The sequence below is a fragment of the Tupaia chinensis genome, unplaced genomic scaffold, assembly GCF_000334495.1.
Source record: "Tupaia chinensis unplaced genomic scaffold, TupChi_1.0 Scaffold000081_1, whole genome shotgun sequence".
Lineage (NCBI taxonomy): Eukaryota > Metazoa > Chordata > Mammalia > Scandentia > Tupaiidae > Tupaia > Tupaia belangeri.
In genome coordinates this window covers 2,713,347-2,731,931 of record NW_006159542.1, presented here as the reverse complement: position 1 = coordinate 2,731,931, position 18,585 = coordinate 2,713,347, and the positions used below count along the sequence as shown (strand labels likewise).

Genomic DNA, 18,585 nt, shown 5'->3' with positions numbered 1-18,585 from the left:
CTGCGCCTGAGTAGTTGGTTCCACACGCGGTGACAAGTCCTTCCTGTAAGGCATCGGGTCATTTACTTTGTGTCCTTGTTAGTACCAGAATTGCAGGAAGACCCAGACGTGGTTAGAGCCCTGTGTGTTGCTATCCGCACTTCTTAGAATGAATGTCTCCCCCACCCGGCTGGCACCCACTTCATCTGTGATACCCATTGAAAAATGCTCTCTGCTTTTGTTTTAGCTGAAAGTGGAACCAAGTCTCATTTCAGATGGGGGCTGGAGATAATCTGGCATTTTCTTATTTGGTTTTGTGTTTTGTTATTTTTTTTTATGTTGTTTTTACCATCTTATTTTCTTTTGAAACTTTCTTCATGCTTGTGTACAACTCATCCGTTCCGGCTGACCTATCTGGTCATCTGTTTCATGCAGTTGCCAATATTTTTTTTTTTTTTTGAGATTTTTCACTGTAGGGCGCGTGCGCTCGCCAGACAGACAGAGAGAGACATAGAGACAGAAAGCGAGAAATCACCCCCCAGGGGGGATGGTTACGCCGCAATCCCTTCTCCTCCATTCTCCTCTCGGGATCTTGGGCACACACGCACACGCGCCCGGCGTGAATTTTAAGCCACCGAGTCCGTGTCACGAACCACAGTCGACTACGTGGGAGTCCAGCGACATAGCCATTATGCTAACTGCTGGTTCCCAGTTGCCAATATTCTTAACTGAGAAGAATCTGGTTTACAATAAGTAAAATGGGGAACCTGGCTCCCTGTTTTCTTTGCAGGGGGAAGGTGAAGTGTCTTTATTTAATAACTACCTTTTCTATCTTGAATCTCTCGGTGTTAGAAGGAGTTTCGTGTTCAAGGAGCAGGAAAAGCTAAAACATAAGTTTAAATCAGTCCTTTTAAAAATAGACATTTTTATTCTTTTGTATGAATAAAATTTCACAGGTTTTGACTTCTCATGCTTTACTCTTACACTTGAGATTGTTTTTTCACTTATTTATTCATATCATGCCTTAGGGAAATGTCCTTTTTCATCTTGTCTCTCTTTGCTCGTATTTTCCTGATTAAATATCGCTCTGAAAATCATCAAAGCATATGGAAAGGCTCAAAATTACACTAAAAATTGATAACGTAGGGCAGCATTCCTGAGCCAAGTGAAAGAGCATTGGAGAGAGCCCCCTGCCTCGCAGGGCTTGATGAGCAAGGAGCTGCTGAGGAGCTGCCCCTGCTGCTGGTGCGGTGCCTGCTACTGCGCTGCACGTGGTCACCTGGGGAGCTTAGACATACACAGATGCCCGAGTTCCCGTCCCCAGAGACTTGGACACCGTCTAAGTGGAGACAGCTGTTTGATTCAGATCCTCCGTATGAGTCAGTCCAGAGAGAGAAGTGTGGACCTCACCTTCCTTTGACTGTATCTACTTGTAGTTCTTGAGTCACGTCTTTGTTAAAAAAAAAAAAAAAGAGTTCCGTTTGTGAGAATACTGGTAGAGCTGAATACGGGTGGCATCTGTTCTAAAAACTAGTCTATCTAGTAAGATGTGCAAAAGCTTTCACTCTTGTTCTCAAACTTTTTTTTTTTTTTTTACTATTTTGCTGTCTTAGTAACAGAGCTCCAATGTCAGTGTTTTTAAGGAACTATTTTCTTATATTTTTTATTATTCCTGAAAACAAACAAACAAACAAACAAAAAGCCCACAAAAAACAAAAAACCCCTCAGGGACAGCATTAAAAAGATCCTTATCTGACAAAATAACAGTTCCACTTTCTAAACATCTGGACAAAAAAATAACCCCCTGGAGTTAGCCAGTCATCAGCCCCCAGTGGCAGTACAGGAGCTGGCCTCCCCAGCCAGGGTAAAACACTGTCTTATGAGCCTAAAGCTAGGAAGGGCATCCCTGTGTACCTATCAGCTGGCTACGACAGGCAGGAATCCTCGTTCCCTGCCATTCCTCCTAAAACATCCCAAAGAAAAATGTTAAACTAATCAGATTTATTCTTTATATGTTGAATAAAAATAAAATAAAATGTCAAATTAAGTAATTCTAATTTTTTGACATTATATTTAAGTTATATATAAATATGTGATATGTGTTCCAAAATAATTTAAAATTCCCAAAAATTTATGGTAAAATATTTGTCAGTCATGTTGTAAGTTATTATGTTAAACTGATATATAACCAAATTTCTTTACCAGTTGTAAATTCTTTTTTTAAAAATATTTTATTTAACTTTATTTATTTATTTATTTTAATTTGACCAGAGAGAGAGAGAGAGAGAGGGAGAGAGAGAAAGTGAGAAAGCAAGCCACCAGATCCAGGACTTGAACCACAGTTGGCTATGTGTGAGTCCCATGTCTTTAACCACCATGCCACCTGCCGGCCCCATCAGTATAATATCTCTTACAGTTCAGAACAAATATATAAAAATTCTCAAATGACTCAAAAAATTATAACAAATTGACAAAACACCTTAACCTTCCATTTAATTCTCACTTAAGCAACACTCAATAGTCACTTGTGATAATCCTAAAAACTAAAAACTTCCTTTAAGACAAAAATCTAAAAACAGCCCAAATCAGAGCCTCTGCCTCAAGGAAACTCTGTTTCTAACTCAAACAGCCCAAACACTGAACAATACCCATAACTAACATCCCCACATCCCCCACTGGGGCCTCATGCCCAATGTAGAGCTGGTCTATAAAACCAAAATACACTAAACTCTAAAAAAAGCGCAAGACTCTAAAGTCCATGCTGACCTTTAAAATTAAAAATTAATAAAGCCCCAAACCCCAACGACTCCCCTTAGACATCTAACATTCTCACTAAACAAGCCTCATATAACCCTTAAACTAACTAAAATTAATTTCTGTCGAAATCAAAGGTTAAGGTTATTTCTAAAAGTACACTCATAAAATAAATTTTTGAAGATAGTAAACAAGTTAACTGACCATATAACAACAACAACAAAATGATAAAACCTAACCTGAGGGGAGACAGCTATACCAATGACTAAATGCTCCAAACTCTGTTCTCCCATTGCCGTCTTCCTACACTCAGAAAAAAATAAAATTAGCCCACCAACAATAAATTACTAAAAGATCCAAAAATAGTTACTGTTACCAAATGACAAACCAATAGTCCCCAAAGCCTTTAAGTAAGTCATCATAAATCAAAAACGCCAAATTAACCAACTAAAAAAAACAAAGCTTACTAATTTAAAAAAAAAAATAAAAAAAACTTTGTGCCTAATTTAAGTAGCCTTATACACGCTATTCCCGGAGAGACTTTCCTCTTATGAAATTATGCTTAAAAGACATCCACCTCTCCTCCCAAAATTAGAAAAAAAAACCCATAACTATACTTTACTCAAACTTTTATAAGCCCTTAACTTAACCCAAAAGATCACTCACTGCCTTGTTCAAAACACTCTGTCTCCACCTCAAACCCTGTCCATTGGTTCCAACCAAGAGACTCACTGTGAGTCAAAAAATGTACAACTCAAAGACTGACTCTAACCTAAAAGAAACCTTACATTGTCACCCTCACCATTCCGACTGCTGTCAAAGTCAACAACATCCTAGTCTGGCTACACCACTCTCAAATAAAAACAAAAAAGTTGACATGACAAATCCAAAATTCCCCAAATCCTCTCAAACTAAGACTGTCCCATATTTTCTAATTATCCTCCTTATTATCCAATTTATTGAAAAAAAAATAACTAGCCATCGAAAATTTAAGACAAAAATTGAAAAAAGTAAATAACACAAACTCATCCTAAAAATCCATTTCTCTACAAATAGACCTCTATAGTTTGAGACAATCCCATCTTTCCTGCAATAAAAAAACAAAAGGTAAGCCTGTTTCAACAATAATTAAAATAAAAAACTTACATTAAACTTTTGCCCTAACCAACAAAAATATACTTATTGTCTTAGTAATAACAATTACTTCTGCCTTTACTAAAATTGTAAATCCATAATATTAAAAATATTAAAATATAACACTCCTCAAAAGCATAAACATCTAAACCCCTATACACAACTACAAAAGCTGCCTACACCCCTAAAATATTAAAAAAAACATAAAAATACTAGCCACAGTCCATAGATGAATCAATGATTTGATTCATTTTCATAAAACCAATAAAAAATAAAACAAAACCACCTACATCTTTAACTTTACATTATACTTACTTCCTCCGTTTACCCAAAATAAAGTAAATAATAGTCTTACTGTCTTCATTAACTAGCCCCAAATCTTTTTGTTTAGCTGTTTCTTAACAGTATAACTACCAATCACAAACCCCTGCCCAGAGCCATAAAGATCATTAAACAAAGATCTAGAGAGTGGCCTTAAAAATTATTAACCAACTTAATTCAGCTTTTGTAACTGCTTTCACATAAAAACCCAACTCCCTTTCCTCTTTACCCCCTCCTCATTTTCCATTATAATAACCATGTCAATACAAAAATGATTGTGATTTTTGCCTTTACAAATTCCCCTCTCCTTTCACTCAGAGCCACATGGTCTTTGAGAGACATGAGTCCTCCTGTAAGCTGCTGGTAATAAAACTGCAATAATTTAGCTATGTCTAAATGTCCTATTTCTTGCTAATTTGACTACAACACATGTATTACTACTACTCATTAATACCACCCTAGCAGGGAAATGAGTGTTTGTTGTCAAACTCCACCCCACATATAGCAGAACTTGGGGGAGCCAACCTGGGGCTTGTGGGTGCAGATGGAATGAATTTGTCACATTGTGGTATGTAGGGATGAGGATATACCAAGGTGGGAGTATGTGGTGTAGGCAGGTCAGCATCAGGGAGATGATGACCTGGAGCAAGGTGAGGAGATGGCAAGCAGAGACCCCAGGACACATAGAGTGGTTTCAGAATGTCTGGTAGGAGTTGAGGCTGAGAGGTGCTCCCTGGAATGATGGAGTGTAGCTTTAGACCCCAGTGATGTGTAGATAAGGAAGTATTGGGGGACACGAGGCCATTTCAACTACACACACATACATACACATACACCCTCACACCAGATCATCATTTACAGAGCAGACCCAGCATTTTCATAGGTTCCCTACTACTATGGTCTAAATGTAGTCCTCAAAATACATATATTAAAATCTTAACCCCAAAGTAATGCTATTAGAAGGTAGGGCCCATGGGAAGTGATTAAGTCACGAGGTGGAGTCTTTCTGAATGGGATTAAGAACGGGATTAATGCCTTGGGCCAGCCAGTTGCATCATGGTTGAGGAGGCTAGATTCTACATGACACGTTTGAAATCATGGACCCGGCAGCTTGAAAAACATGCCAGATGTGTGCGTGCTTGCCCAAAATCCTGAAAGAAGAAATGAAGAAGAGAATGTAGCATTACATCCCCTATGGGAGGTGCTTTCTTACTTTTCTTTTTCCCTTTCACATAGATTAGGGTTCATGCCCTTACAAGAGACCTGAAAGAGACCACCCATTCCTTCCACCACAAGAGGACACAGAGGCACTATCTATGAGGGAGAGGACCCTCACCAGACATCAAATTTGTCAGCATTTTTTTTTTTAGAGAGATTTTTGCTATAGGGTACCTAGGCTCACCAGAGAGACAAAGTGAAAAATCACCTCCGCAGTGGGGATGGCCATGCTGCATCACTTCTCCTCCCAGGATTTTGGGCATGCATGCACACATACCTGGTATGAGTTTCAAGCCACCAGGTCCAGGACTCGAACTGCAGCTAGCCATTTGGGAGTCCAGCGCCTTAATCACTATACCACCTGCTGGCCCAAATTTGCCAGCACTTTGATCTTGGACTTTCCAGCTTCCAGTGCTATGAGAAAGAAATCTTGTTTATAAGCCAGCCAGTTTATGGCATTTTGTCACAGCAACCCTGATGGACCCATATGGAGGGGGCAGACTGTAGAATATGCATTTGCATCATTCCTCAGATCTTGTTTAAAATGTAGAGATCAGGGAACCAGCAGTTGCGTAATGGCTTTGTCGCTGGACTTCCACGTAGTCGACCGTGGTTCACGTCCCGGACCCGTTGGCTTAAAACTCACGCTGGGCGTGTGTGCGTGAGTGCCCAGGATCCGGAGAGTAGAATGGAGAAGGGATTGCGGCGTGGTGACCACCCCCTCTGGGGGGTGATTTCTCGCTTTTTGTCTCTACGTCTCTCTCTGTCTGTCTGGCGAGTGCACACACCCTATAGCGAAAAGCTCCCCCCCTTCCACCCAAAAAAATGTAGAGATCAGAAGCGGGACTGAGATTCTGCATTTCTTTTGCTTTCTTCTTTTCTTTTCTTTCTTTTTTTTTTTTTTTTGCCATAGGGCACGTGAACTTGCAAGAGAGAGACAGTGAGAGGAAAAGTGAGAAATTATCTCCCAGGGGAATGGCAACACTGCAATCACTTCTTCCCCATTCTTCTCCTGGGAGTTTAGGCACACACATGCACACACCTGGCCTAAGTTTCAAGCTACCGGGTCTGCAACCTCAAACCATGGTCAGCCATGTGGGAGGGGAGTTCAGTGCCTTAACCATTATATCACCTGCTGGCCCTGAGATTCTGCATTTCTAACAAGCTCCTAGCTGGTGCAGATGCTTTAAGCCCTCCTCATATAATTTAATTGCTTCTTCACAATTTACTTTCTTTGTTCAATTCAGTGAGTAAATAACTGACTGTAACTGGTTCTTTGGGTCTTCATCTACTTCTTAAGGATCCTATGCCATAAAAAATTTCTATTAAATTTATATACTTTTCTCCTGTTAATCTTTTAAAAAATAATTATTTAATTTTATTTATTATTATTATTATTATTATTTAATTTGCTATAGGGCATGTGTGCTTTCCAAAGAGAGAGAGAGAGAGAGAGAGAAAGAGAGAGAGAGGAGAGAGAAAGTGAGAAAGCAAGCTGCCAGGTCCAGGATTCAAACAGCAGTCAGTCATGTAGGAGTCCAGCATCTTAACCACCATGCCACCTGCCGGCCTTAATCTTTTTTTTTTTTTCATTGCCAGAGGATGTGTGCGCTCTCCAGAGAGACAGAGAGAAAGAGAACGCACCCCCACAGTGAGGTGCAAGTCATGCTGCAATTTCTTCTCCATCTCCCCATCCACAGATTTCAGGCATCCACAGTCCCCCAGGTGAGATCCAGCTGCCTTAACACCATGCCACCGGCTGGCCCTTAAACATTTTTTATAGGGAGGATGTTTTTGTTGTTATTGTTGTTTTTAATTTAAAAATCAAATAAGTCCTTCCTATTCTGAAAAGGACTTGCTACACATCAGTAAAATATAAAGAAATTGTCATTTTAAAGTAGAAAGAATGAGACTTATAGGAAACTGAGACAATGTGAGGGGAATCTCAAAAAAATTCATGAAAATGGCATTAAACTATAGTTTATTGGGGTCAGCAAGTGGCATAGTAGTTGGGGCACTGGACTTCCACATGGCCAATGGCGGTTTGGGTCCCAGACCTAGTGGTTTGCTTTCTCACTTTCTTTCTCTCTCTCTCTCTGGTGAGCACATGTGGCCGATAGCAAACTAAAAAATAATAACAAATACAATTAAATAAATGATTTTTTAAAAAAATAAAGTGTCAGCTTATTGAAATCCATGCCTAGTTTTTTGTAATATGTATTTTCCTTGAAGTTTTTGAAAATCCCTCCTACTAACAGACATCTGTTGGGTTGATTGGTGAATCCAGATTTCTTGGCTGTAAAGTAAAGCGGAAAATCATGCTAGGAGAGGTGTGTGTGTATGTATGTGTGTGTGTATAATTTTTGCTTTTGTTTCTTCATTTTCTGACCTACCTCCTCTAAAAAAAAGAAGTGGAACCGGCAGGTGGCATGGTAGTTAAGGTGCTGGACTCCCACATGGTCAACTGCGGTTTGAATTTCAGATGTGGCAGCTTGAAAAATCATGTTGGGCGCATGTGCAAGCATGCTCAAATCCCAAGAGAATGGAGGACAAGGGATTGCAATGGGGCCATCCCGCCTGAGGGGTGATTTCTCACTCCCCACCCCTCCGCCTCTCTGCAGTGAGTGCAGACACCCTACGGCAAAAACAACACAAATAAACAAAAGGAGTAACATGTAAGTTCCTTCCAATGACAAACTTTGCTAGAGCCAAATCAAAAATGTATTGCGTGGGAGGACAATATTTTCAATGACAATTTTATAGAAGTTCCAGAAAAGCCACTCAGGAAAGATTCTATTATTAGTTCACTATACAGGTCAATTTTAGGGCCAGCAGAAGGCATAGCAGTTACATGGCTGAACTCTCAAGTGGTTGACCAAGGGTTCAAGTCCCAGACGCAATGGCTTAAAAATTACACCAGGTGCACCTGCGTGCATGCCCAAGATCGCAGGAGGAGAATGGAGAAGGGATTGTGGTGTGGCCATCCACTTCCCCACGGGGTGATTTCTCTCTTCCCTCTCGCTGTCTCTGTCTCTCTCTCTTTCTGTCTCAGTGAGTGCACAAGCCCAAAGGTAAAAACCTCTTTTAAAAACGTTGAGTTTTTAACATTTAATCATTATTTTTTTAATTTTTATTTTGAAATAATTTCAAACTTCCAGAGAAGTTGCCATGAAAGTACAAATAACTCCTACATACTTTTTGCTGATAGTCACCAATTATTAATGCTGCCCCCATCTCCTTATCATTTGTGTTCTCTCTCTGAATGTGTGTTACAGATTTTTTTTACTGAATCGTTTGATAACAAGTTGCATTTATCATGCCTCTGAATACTTCAGTGTGTATTTTCAAAAGAAAAGGATGTTCTCTCTAATAGATCAGGATATTTAACATAGATACTTGGTATTTTCTTTTCTCTTTTTTTTCTTTCTTTTTTTTTTTTTTTTTTTTTTTTGAGAGGTTTTTGCTATTGGGCACGTGCGCTTGCCAGAAGGAAAGAGAGAGACAAGAGAGAGAGAAAGCAAGAAATCACCCCCCAGGGGGGATGGCCATGCCACAATCCCTTCTCCTCCATTCTCCTCTCGGGACATTGGGCATGAACACACATGTGCTGAGTGTGAGTTTAAACCACCGGGTCTGGGACTCGAACCGTGGTCGACTATGTGGGAGTCCAACGACATAGCCATTACGCTAACTGCTGGTCCCGATATTTGCTATTTTCTAATTCTAATGTTAGTAAATCTTTCTCATCTACTCAGTTTTGCCACTGTAGCATTAAAGCACTTATGACAAAGGATGAATGAATGAGTCAGGCCAGTAAACCTTATCTATGTTCTAAACATATAGCCCCAGGAAAACATGCAGAAGGAATTGCCAGCAAACAGGTAACAATGACCTCTGCCTTTTGCACAGTACAGTAAAGCCTTATCTTAAATACCGGCACAGCGCCAGGAAAAACATGTAGAAGGAATTCCCACCAAACAGATAACATCGACTTTTGCTTTGTACACAGTACATGTGTGCAATGTCTGAGTTATTTCACAAGAAGCGTTCTTTTATTACTTGCGTGATTTTATTTTTAAGTGAGTTGTTCCGTCGGGGAACTAGATCAGAGCTCATTGAACCCTCACAGCTGAGGACTGAATTTTTTTCATTGGGTTTGGTCTCAGAGCAAAGCAAAGGAAAATCGCTCTCCTTGATCCTTTATTTCGTATTCGAAGCGTCTCTGTGCAATTATGTAACAGCCGTGGCTTCGCCTAATCACCATGACTCAGCTAATTGGAGTCATCACCACTGACAGTCATGATGACTGGGAAAAAGATCCTGTTTCCCTTGGCCTGGTTGGATGGTATCCAGACCTTCCCTTTAATGTACATATTTGCGGCATTCTGTGTCCTTGGCCCTTTATTTCTGATTCTTACTGACTTTGCAAGCTCTTCATAGTTGCCATTTTATTAGCTCTTCAAATATCCAAAAGAAGCAGAATGAGGCACGTAACCCAATGTGATTGTTATAAAATAAAAATATGCGTCCACAGTACACATTAGGTTAGAACATGAAGGAAGAAAACCTGCACACACATCAAATGCATCACAGTAGTTGTCTATAGTAGGAGAAAAAAGAAGAGTAAGGAATGGGGTTATTTTTAAAGGAATGTAAATCATGAGAGACAGAGAATTCTCAGGCCAGTGATAATCATGTGCCATAAACTCTGAGGAATAGGAACAATTTCAATTCTGTGCCCTGAGGTCTAAAATCAAATGAGAACAGTGAAGAAAAGTATTCTCGGGCCAGCTCATGGCCTGGTTGTTAAGGTAGCTGGATCCCACACGGCAATCATGTATTGCAAATCCCAGACCAGGCAGCTTATGAAATACACTGAGGGGCCAGCAGGTGATATGGTGGTTAAGGTGCTGGACATAGCTGACCTTGGTTTGAGTGGTTCGAGTCCCAGACCTGGCAGCTTGATTTTTCACTTTCTCTCTCTCTGGTCTAATTAAAAATTAATAATAATTAATTAATTAAATAATTCTTTTTAAAACCCCAAACACACACACACAAAATAAGAATGTGTACATGTGTGCCCAAAATCCTGAAAGAAGAGAGAGGAGGAGGAGAAGGGATTGCAGTGTGATCATTCCACATGTAGGGGTGCTTTTTTCACTTTTCTTCTTTTTCTGTTTCTCTAAAGCAAGAACATATGCCCTCTAGAAATAAAATCAAATTTAGAAAAGAAAGAAAAGGATGAGAAGTATTTTCATGTAGCTTTGTGTTTTTAGGACCTATGCAAGTTGCTTTATATACATTAAATCCAGAGTTTAGGGCCAGACAATGGTGCAGTGGTAAAACACTATGCATTGCCAGGCAATCCCTCATGAAAAGGTCCTTGGTTCAAGTCCACATTCCTCCCCGAGTATACCCAGACACGGCTGCCCATGAACTGGGGCCAGCTGAGGCTGGAGATTAATCATGGTGTTGGGACCCTGTTGGGGGTGCTCTTTCTGTCTCTCTCAAAGATGCAAGAAATAAATAAATAAATAAATTGAAAAAAAACTTTAAAGATAGCCCCCTAAAACTCCACTACTTCTGACTGCTACATAATACTCCATTGTGTGCATCTTCCATGTTCTACGTAGATACCCTGCTTTGACTGAATTGTGTTTCTGCATATTCATGTGTTAAAGGTCCAACTCCCACTACCTCAGAATATAACTGTATTTGGAGAGATAGCGTCTTTAAACAGGTCATGTTAGTGGATCCTAATCCATGTGACAGTATTTGGAGATAGAGTCTATAAGAAGTGATTAAGGGAGCCAGCAGGTGGCATGATGGTTAAGGTGCTGGACACTCCCATGTGGCAGACCAGGATTTGAGTCCCAGACTTGGTGGCTTGCCTTCTCATTTTCCTTCTCTCTCTGTTTAGTTCTCTGTCAAAATAAATTAATGAATAAATAAAATTAAATAATTAAAAAATAATGAGTAAAATAAAATAATTATTTTTAAAAAAGTGATTAAGTTAAACTGAGGCCACTGGATGGTGCTCTAATCCCATGATTGGTATTTCCCTAAGAAGAAAGATACCAGGGTATGCACTGGGAAAGAGAAAGCCATGTGTGGACACAGCAAGAAGCAGCTATCAGCAAGCCGAGGGGTGAGGCCCCAGGACAACCAAACCTACAATGCTTGGTCTTGGACTTCCAAGACTCCAGAACCAGAAAAGAGTACATTTTATTGTTTAAATCATCTAGTCTAGTCTGTGGCATTTTGTCACGGCAGCCCTAGCAAATTATTGGGTTGTTGGAAAAGTCATGACGAAATTTTGCAGAGAAAAACAAAAAAAGTCATGACTCTTCAGACAACCCAATAACATAATCTCCTTCAGAGACACCCAGTTTTCTTTCCATTCTTTTGTTGAAAACAGTTTGAAGTCAACAAACAACCTTCACCATGAAACTGACAAGACTGTATAGCTAACATCTGGTTATTAAGTTATTAGGGTGAAATATGCCAGGTTTTTATTTTTAAGAATTATTTACTTAATTTTATTTGTCATTATTATTATTATTATTATTTAATTTGCTACAGGGCATGTGAACTCACCAGAGAGAGACAGAGAGAGGGAAGGTGAGAAAGCAAGCTACCAGGCCAGGGACTTGAACCATGGTCAGCCATGTGGGAGTCAGCACCTCAACTACCACACCACCTGCTGGCCTGAAATATGACAGGTTTTGATTCAACCAACCTAAAGCCAAAACTTCAGGATTTTCCAGTCACATAAGGCAATATATTTTGCTTTTTTTTTTTTTTTTTTTGAGAGAGAGAGATTTTTTGCTATAGGGCATGTACATTTGCCAGAGAGACAGAGATAGAGAGCAAGAAATCCCCCCTCCCCCCAGGGAGAATGGTGACACCACAATCCCTTCTCCTCCATTCTCCTCTCAGGATCATGGGCATGCACACACACACACCATGTAAGTTTTAAACCACTGGGTCTGGGACTTGAACTGCAGCCGATTATGTGGGAGTCCAGCAACATAACCATTATGCTATCTGCTGGTCTCCCACATTTTCTTTTTTCTTTTTTTTTTTGTTTGGTATATGGCAGGTGCACTCGTCAGGGAGATAGGGCAAGAGAGAGGAAGTGAGAAATCTCTCCCAGAGGATAGCTGCACAGCAATCTCTTCTTCATTCTCTTCTCAGGACTGTGGGCATGCATGCACATGTGCCCAGTGTGAGTTTTCAAGCCACTGGGTCCAGAATTTGAACCACACAGTCAGCCATCTGCTTAACTACCACACCACCTATGTGGCCCACATTTTCCTTATTTTTATTTTTTAAACAATTATTTATTTAATTTAATTTAGTAGTAGTAGTAGTAGTAGTAGTAGCAGCATTTTAAATTTGCTATAGGGCACATGTGCTCGCCAGAAAGAGTGGAGTGGGGGGTAGGGTTGTGGCAGGGGAAGAGAAGGAAAGTGTGAAAGCAAGCTGCCAGGTCTGAAACTTAAACTGTGGTCAGCCATGTGAGAGTCCAGTGGCTTAACCACCATGCCACCTGCTGGCTCCATTTTCCTTTTTTCTCTAAAGCCAGTATGAGACTTCTGCTATTTGCAAGAAAAAAAATCCTAAAGGATACTTATGGGTGCAAGGGTTCAAATGTGAATAAAGTCAGATCTCAGCCCTTGAGGAAGTGCAGAAGCTCGTTTGCACTCATCAGATTGGCAAAAAGTAAAAACAAAAATCATATTACTTTCTGAGGTGGGTTCTAAGAAGCAAGTATGGTCATACATCGTTGGTAGAAATATAAATTTGCAACAATTCTTTTAGAAAGCCGTCTGAGGACTGGCACGTGATGTGGTGGTTGAGGTGCTGGACTTCCACATGATCGACTGTGGTTTGAGTCCTGGACCTGGTGGCTTGCGTTCTCCCTTTCCTCTCTGTCTCTTTCTGGTTAAATTAAAAAATAATAATAACAACAACAAATAAAATTAAACAAATAAATAATTATTTTTAAAAAACAATCTGACGATTTATTACATTAGGCTTAATCTCCTGAAATTACTATTTCTTTAGGTCAAAATGGTTGAATAGCAACAGGTTCATTTGGTTCAACCTATATACATTAAATACATGCATGTTCTTTGACCCAGCTCTCTCTCTTAGGAATATAGCCTGTAGAAATAAAAGCATTAGAATGGAAGCTCTTCATGCAAGGATGCTTACTCAGCATTGCTGATGACACAGCAAAACAGAACTAGACCTAACCTCAACATGACTGTACACACAAATGATGGGAAATTACCCCCAACTATTGAAATAACGAGTTAGATAGGGGAGTGTCTTCAAAAGTTAATGGAAAATGTATATTATGAGAAAACTAACCAGAGATTTCAAAAAAATTTTGCATCAAAATAAACTTGTACTTTAATTCCATTTCCCCATGAGCTTTTCGATGTCTCCTAGTATCTGTATTGTTCACTTGGAGAGGTGTCCATGATGTTAACTCCAAAAAAGGAGAATACCATCTTTAGAATTATCCCATTTCTGTAAAAACAGAGGACAAAGAAAAGCTTGTATGTCTGAACAATTATGGAGAAAGGAGTGAAAAACAAATACCACACAGAGGAGATTGGTTACCTCAAGGAGGGGGTTATCAGGGAATTAAGGGGAAGTTTTTAAGTTCTTTAAACATCTTTGCATTGTTTTCCTGTATTACATGACTGACAAAGACTGGGCTGTGTGTGTGTGTGTGTGTGTGGGGGGGGGTTATATAATTGAATTTATCACTGTGGGGTAACTGGGACTAACTTAGGGCCAGTGGAGAGTTCAAAAGTCTGTAACTGACAGCTAACGTTCATTGACTCTTTACTACTAGTCAATAGTTTAAGCACTTGATGGCTTTTCAAGTCATTTCATTCTTCCAAAAGGCATTTAAGGGACCAGCAAATGGCATAATGGTTTCGTTGCTGGACTCCCACATAGTTGATCACAGTTCAAGTCCCAGACACAGCAGTTTAAAACTCACCCGGGGCGCATGACTGCATGCCCAAATTCCCACAAGAGAATGGAGAAGGGATTTCAGTGTGGCCACTCCCCTTGTGGGGGATGATTTCCTCCAGTCTTTCTGTCTCTGTCTCTCAAGCCTACATGACCTATAGCAAAAATCTCTCTTAAAAAATGAAAGACATTTGGGGACCAGCAGGTGGTGTGGTGGTTAAAGTGCTGGACACACCCACATGGCCAACCATGGTTCAAGTCCTGGACCTGGTGGCTTACTAACTCTCTCTCTCTCTCTCTCTCTCTCTGGTCAAATGAAAATAAATGAATGAATAAATTTTTTAAAAATTAAAATAAAATTATTAAAAAAATAAAGACATTTAATTTAATTTCCATAATGACTCTGGGGGGTTATGCAGGATTGTTTTTTTAGAGAGAGAATTTTAAAAATTCTTCTAGAATTTTTTTTTTTCAAGAATTATTTTGTTGGGAACCAGCAGTTAGCGTAATGGCTATGTCGCTGGACTCCCACGTAGTCGACCGTGGTTCGAAAATAAAATTATTAAAAAAATAAAGACATTTAATTTAATTTCCATAATGACTCTGGGGGGTTATGCAGGATTGTTTTTTTAGAGAGAGAATTTTAAAAATTCTTCTAGAATTTTTTTTTTTCAAGAATTATTTTGTTGGGAACCAGCAGTTAGCGTAATGGCTATGTCGCTGGACTCCCACGTAGTCGACCGTGGTTCGCGTCCTGGACCCGGTGGCTTAGAACTCACGCCGGACGCGTGTGCATGCGTGCCCAAGATCCCAGGAGGAGAATGGATTGTGGCATGACCATGCCCCCTGGGGGGTGATTTCTCGCTTTCTGTCTCTGTCTCTGTCTGTCTGTCTGGCGAGCGCAAGCGCCCTATAGCAAAGACCTCTTAAAAAAATGAATTATTTTGTTTAACTTTATTTAGAGGGACAGAGCAAGAGCGAGAGCAAGCGAGAAAAGAGAGGGAAAATGAGAAAGCAAGCTGCCAGATTCTTATTTTCATTTTGCAAGAGGGTGTACTGCAGCAAAGAGAAGTTAAGTAACTATCTCTACACCATTAGTAAGCAGCAGGTGCACGTTTCGAACCAGCTCAGTCTAAAGCCAACAGCTTTGCTTGGCTCACAGTTCCTATCTTTTTTTTTTTTTGGAGAGGTTTTTGCTATAGGGCGCGTGCGCTCGCCAGACAGAGAGAGGGAGACATAGAGACAGAAAGTGAGAAATCACCCCCCAGGGGGGATGGTCACTCCGCAATCCCTACTCCTCCATTCTCCTCTCGGGATCTTGGGCATGCACGCACACATGCCCGGCGTGAGTTTTAAGCCAAGCCACCAGGTCTGGGACTACGTGGGAGTCCAGCGACATAACCATTACGCAAACTGCTAGTCCCACAGTTCCTGTCTTAGACTACCTCTCCTCTTGCAGAGGCCCCAAAGGCCCTGTTAAGAGCATGGTGTTGCAGTGATGAGTGGGACCCCACAGAGGCAGGAGCGCTCACTCCTAAGGAGGGAGTCTGAAGAGATTGGCCGGAGGTGACCTTTGCTTGAATTGGCTTGTGCAAGGAGAGCATAAGTTCACCGGGCAGACTGGGGCAGGCGGCAGGGGTCAGCACCCCGGGGTGCAGGAGTGGACTGCGGGAAAGCCGCAGATCCAAGAGGCGTCTGGGGCTCAGGGTAAGCACGGGGTGGGAGGGCCGGACTCCGGCTCTCTGGTCCCTAGTCTGACCCCTTCCTACCTGAGCAGCGCAGGCTGCGTCCCCACTCGAACGCCGGGCGCAGGTGCAGTATCACCTGGGCAGGGCTCCGATGGGAGCTTGTGCTGTTGGAAGTACTCCTCCCCGCTACAGACACACAGATTCACATGCATTCCTCGGATCCCGATTTCCCTTCCGTGACACTCTCGGGGCAGCGGCTCCCACACTTCCAGAAACGGCTCCGCCCAGAAGCCCCACCCTCTGCTGCGATCCGCTGTAAATCCCGGCCCCCGGCGGGCTGCCTCGCACTCACAGCCGCCCTCTCCAGGCCGTGCGACCTGCGCACTCTGGTAAATAGATGTACTTCTCGTACCTTTTCTCACTCCCTCTCTCTCCCTCTCCGTCTCTCTTTCTCTCTCTCTCTCGCTATCTTCGTGCAGTTTCTAGGCTCCCCCTTTGAGGCCCGTTTGCGCGAAGCTCCCCCCGCCCCCGGTCTGGTGAATAACTTCCGGGTCTTGCACTGGGAGCCCTTGGGGAGCGCGGTGTCCCGAGGCTCCCGGGTCCCTGCGGGATCTCGGAGCCCGCTGCGTGCACTGAGAAGGGCCTGGTGGTGGAACTTGGGGGACTGAGAGACGGGCACGTTTGGAAGAAAGATGGGGGTGGGAATTCGGGAATGGGCACCGCGGGGGCGGGCGTGGCGAGGAAGGTGAGAGCCAGAGGCGAGACTCCCAAACCGCGCCTGTCTCTGCGGCCAATTCGGAATTCCCAAAGGCCGACAGGTTGGGAAGAGGGACAAGAATACGTGGAATGTAAAAAAGCTGAACTCATTATAGTGGAGAGTAGACGGGCGGCAGGTGGCGTGGTGGTTTAGGGCGCCGCTGGACTCCCACATGGGTGACCACAGTTCGAGTCACAGACCAGACCTGGCGCCTGCCTCCCCTCCCCCCCCCCCTAAAATAAATAAATAAATAAAGTTAAATAAAGAATAATTCTAAAATAAAAATAAGTAGAGAATAGAATCATGGATGATGGTTATGGGAAACTGGGAGAGGATGGAGATGATTATGTGTTTTGAGATCAATATTACAGCAGAATGACTAGAGTTGATAATATTGTATATTTCAAAATGACTAAATTTCAAGTGTCTCATCATAAAAATAATAAGTAAACCAGGTGATGACTATTTTAGTTAAATTTAACCATTCCACATCGTATGCACATATCAAAACACCACACCTCAATAACGTATATATTATGATGTCAATTAAAAATACTATTAATTGGAGAAAAAAAAGAAGAACAGCGGGGCTTCTGATAGGACCTCCCAGGAGGGCTCCACTTGCAACGCACTGTCTCTCCAGGGTGCGAGTGTCCCTTCCCGGCCTCTGGTCCGAGGACAGGGGGAAATCGCCAGCTGCTGCGGGCTGGTTTGTAGCCGGGCTCTCATGAGTTTGGGGGAGTTTGGCCTAGGCCCAATTCCCTGCCCCAGAGCTCAGAACAGCCTTTCACCTACTCTTTGTTTTGTGAGGACGGCAAGTTTAAATTCAAATCCTTGATTTTCCACTTGGGAGCCTAAGAAAATTCGAGTCTGAAAACGGGGCGGAGCAGCGGCGCCACCCAGTGGTTTTCAGGTGTTCCTGAGCCAGCCTTGGAACGCCGAGCTCGCTCCTGAAGGAAGCGCTTGGACTTCTATTCCTGTTGGGTTCTTTGCATTTGATTATTTTCTTAGGATTCTCTTTAGGCGAGGTGAGAAAAAGGAATATTTTCATGCCGGGGAGCCGTTCAGTGCCCGAGAGGAACTCTAGTCTAGCGATGGCTGGGAAGAATTTCTGGATCCGTTTACAATTTTCTCCTTTGTCTCAGAGTTTTCTTTAAACTCAGTTTCCTCAGCTCTTCCCTGGCAGTGAAACTTCTGTAGCTTATAAAGAAGTTAGGAGGGTAAAATGAGGTCATACATTGAAGTGCTTAGCACAGCACCAGAAACCTGGTAAATGCTACATTAACGTGATTGGTTGTTAATTATGATTGGAAGTGTTATGGTTGGGTGGTCCAGTGCAAGCACGGGGGACCCGAAAGAATCCAGTCAACTTATGGCAGCTTACTACATGTTTACTGTATCCTAGGAGCTTCAGGATGGTGAAAGCTAAGAGCTGGGCCCTGAAGAAGCACTTCGAAGGCAGTCCTACTGATAGTAACTTTGAGTTGAAGACAACTGAGCTCCCACCCTTAAAAAATGGAGGTAAGTCATAAGGTTTCAGAGTTGGAAGAAACTGTATCAGTTTGCTTTTGCTGCATAACAAAGTTGCCCAAAGTTCAGTACTTTAAACAATCACTTATTCATAATCCTGCAGGTAGGCAATTCAGGCAGGGTTGTGCCAGGTGGTTCTTCTGTAAGTCTGTCTGGGCTAAATGGTTAATTTGGGATGGGCCCTCACTCACATGTCTTGTCAGCAGGCTT

General features: G+C 41.9%; 2 protein-coding genes across 3 annotated transcripts in view; one reads left to right on the top strand and one right to left on the bottom strand.

Annotated features, from left to right (window-relative positions):
* DNAJC25 (DnaJ heat shock protein family (Hsp40) member C25) overlaps positions 1–3,026 on the bottom strand; it is a 51,042-nt gene extending 48,016 nt beyond the window's left edge. Inside the window, exons 1-2 of the mRNA XM_006142803.3 lie at positions 2,973–3,026; positions 1,894–1,942 (exon numbers count right to left, since the gene is read on the bottom strand). Coding sequence (XP_006142865.1) covers positions 1,894–1,942; positions 2,973–3,026 — 103 coding nt within the window. The remainder of the gene's footprint in view (positions 1–1,893; positions 1,943–2,972) is intronic.
* Positions 3,027–16,169: 13,143 nt separating this feature from the next.
* The window catches only part of PTGR1 (prostaglandin reductase 1), a 32,634-nt gene continuing 30,218 nt past the window's right edge, over positions 16,170–18,585 (top strand). Inside the window, exons 1-2 of one of the 2 annotated variants that reach the window (XM_006142734.3) lie at positions 16,170–16,477; positions 18,251–18,366. In XM_006142734.3, coding sequence (XP_006142796.1) covers positions 18,261–18,366 — 106 coding nt within the window. In that variant the 5' untranslated portion in view covers positions 16,170–16,477; positions 18,251–18,260. Of the gene's footprint in view, positions 16,478–18,250; positions 18,367–18,585 lie in introns of those variants that run through there. The other variant, XM_006142735.3, reaches the window with a different exon arrangement.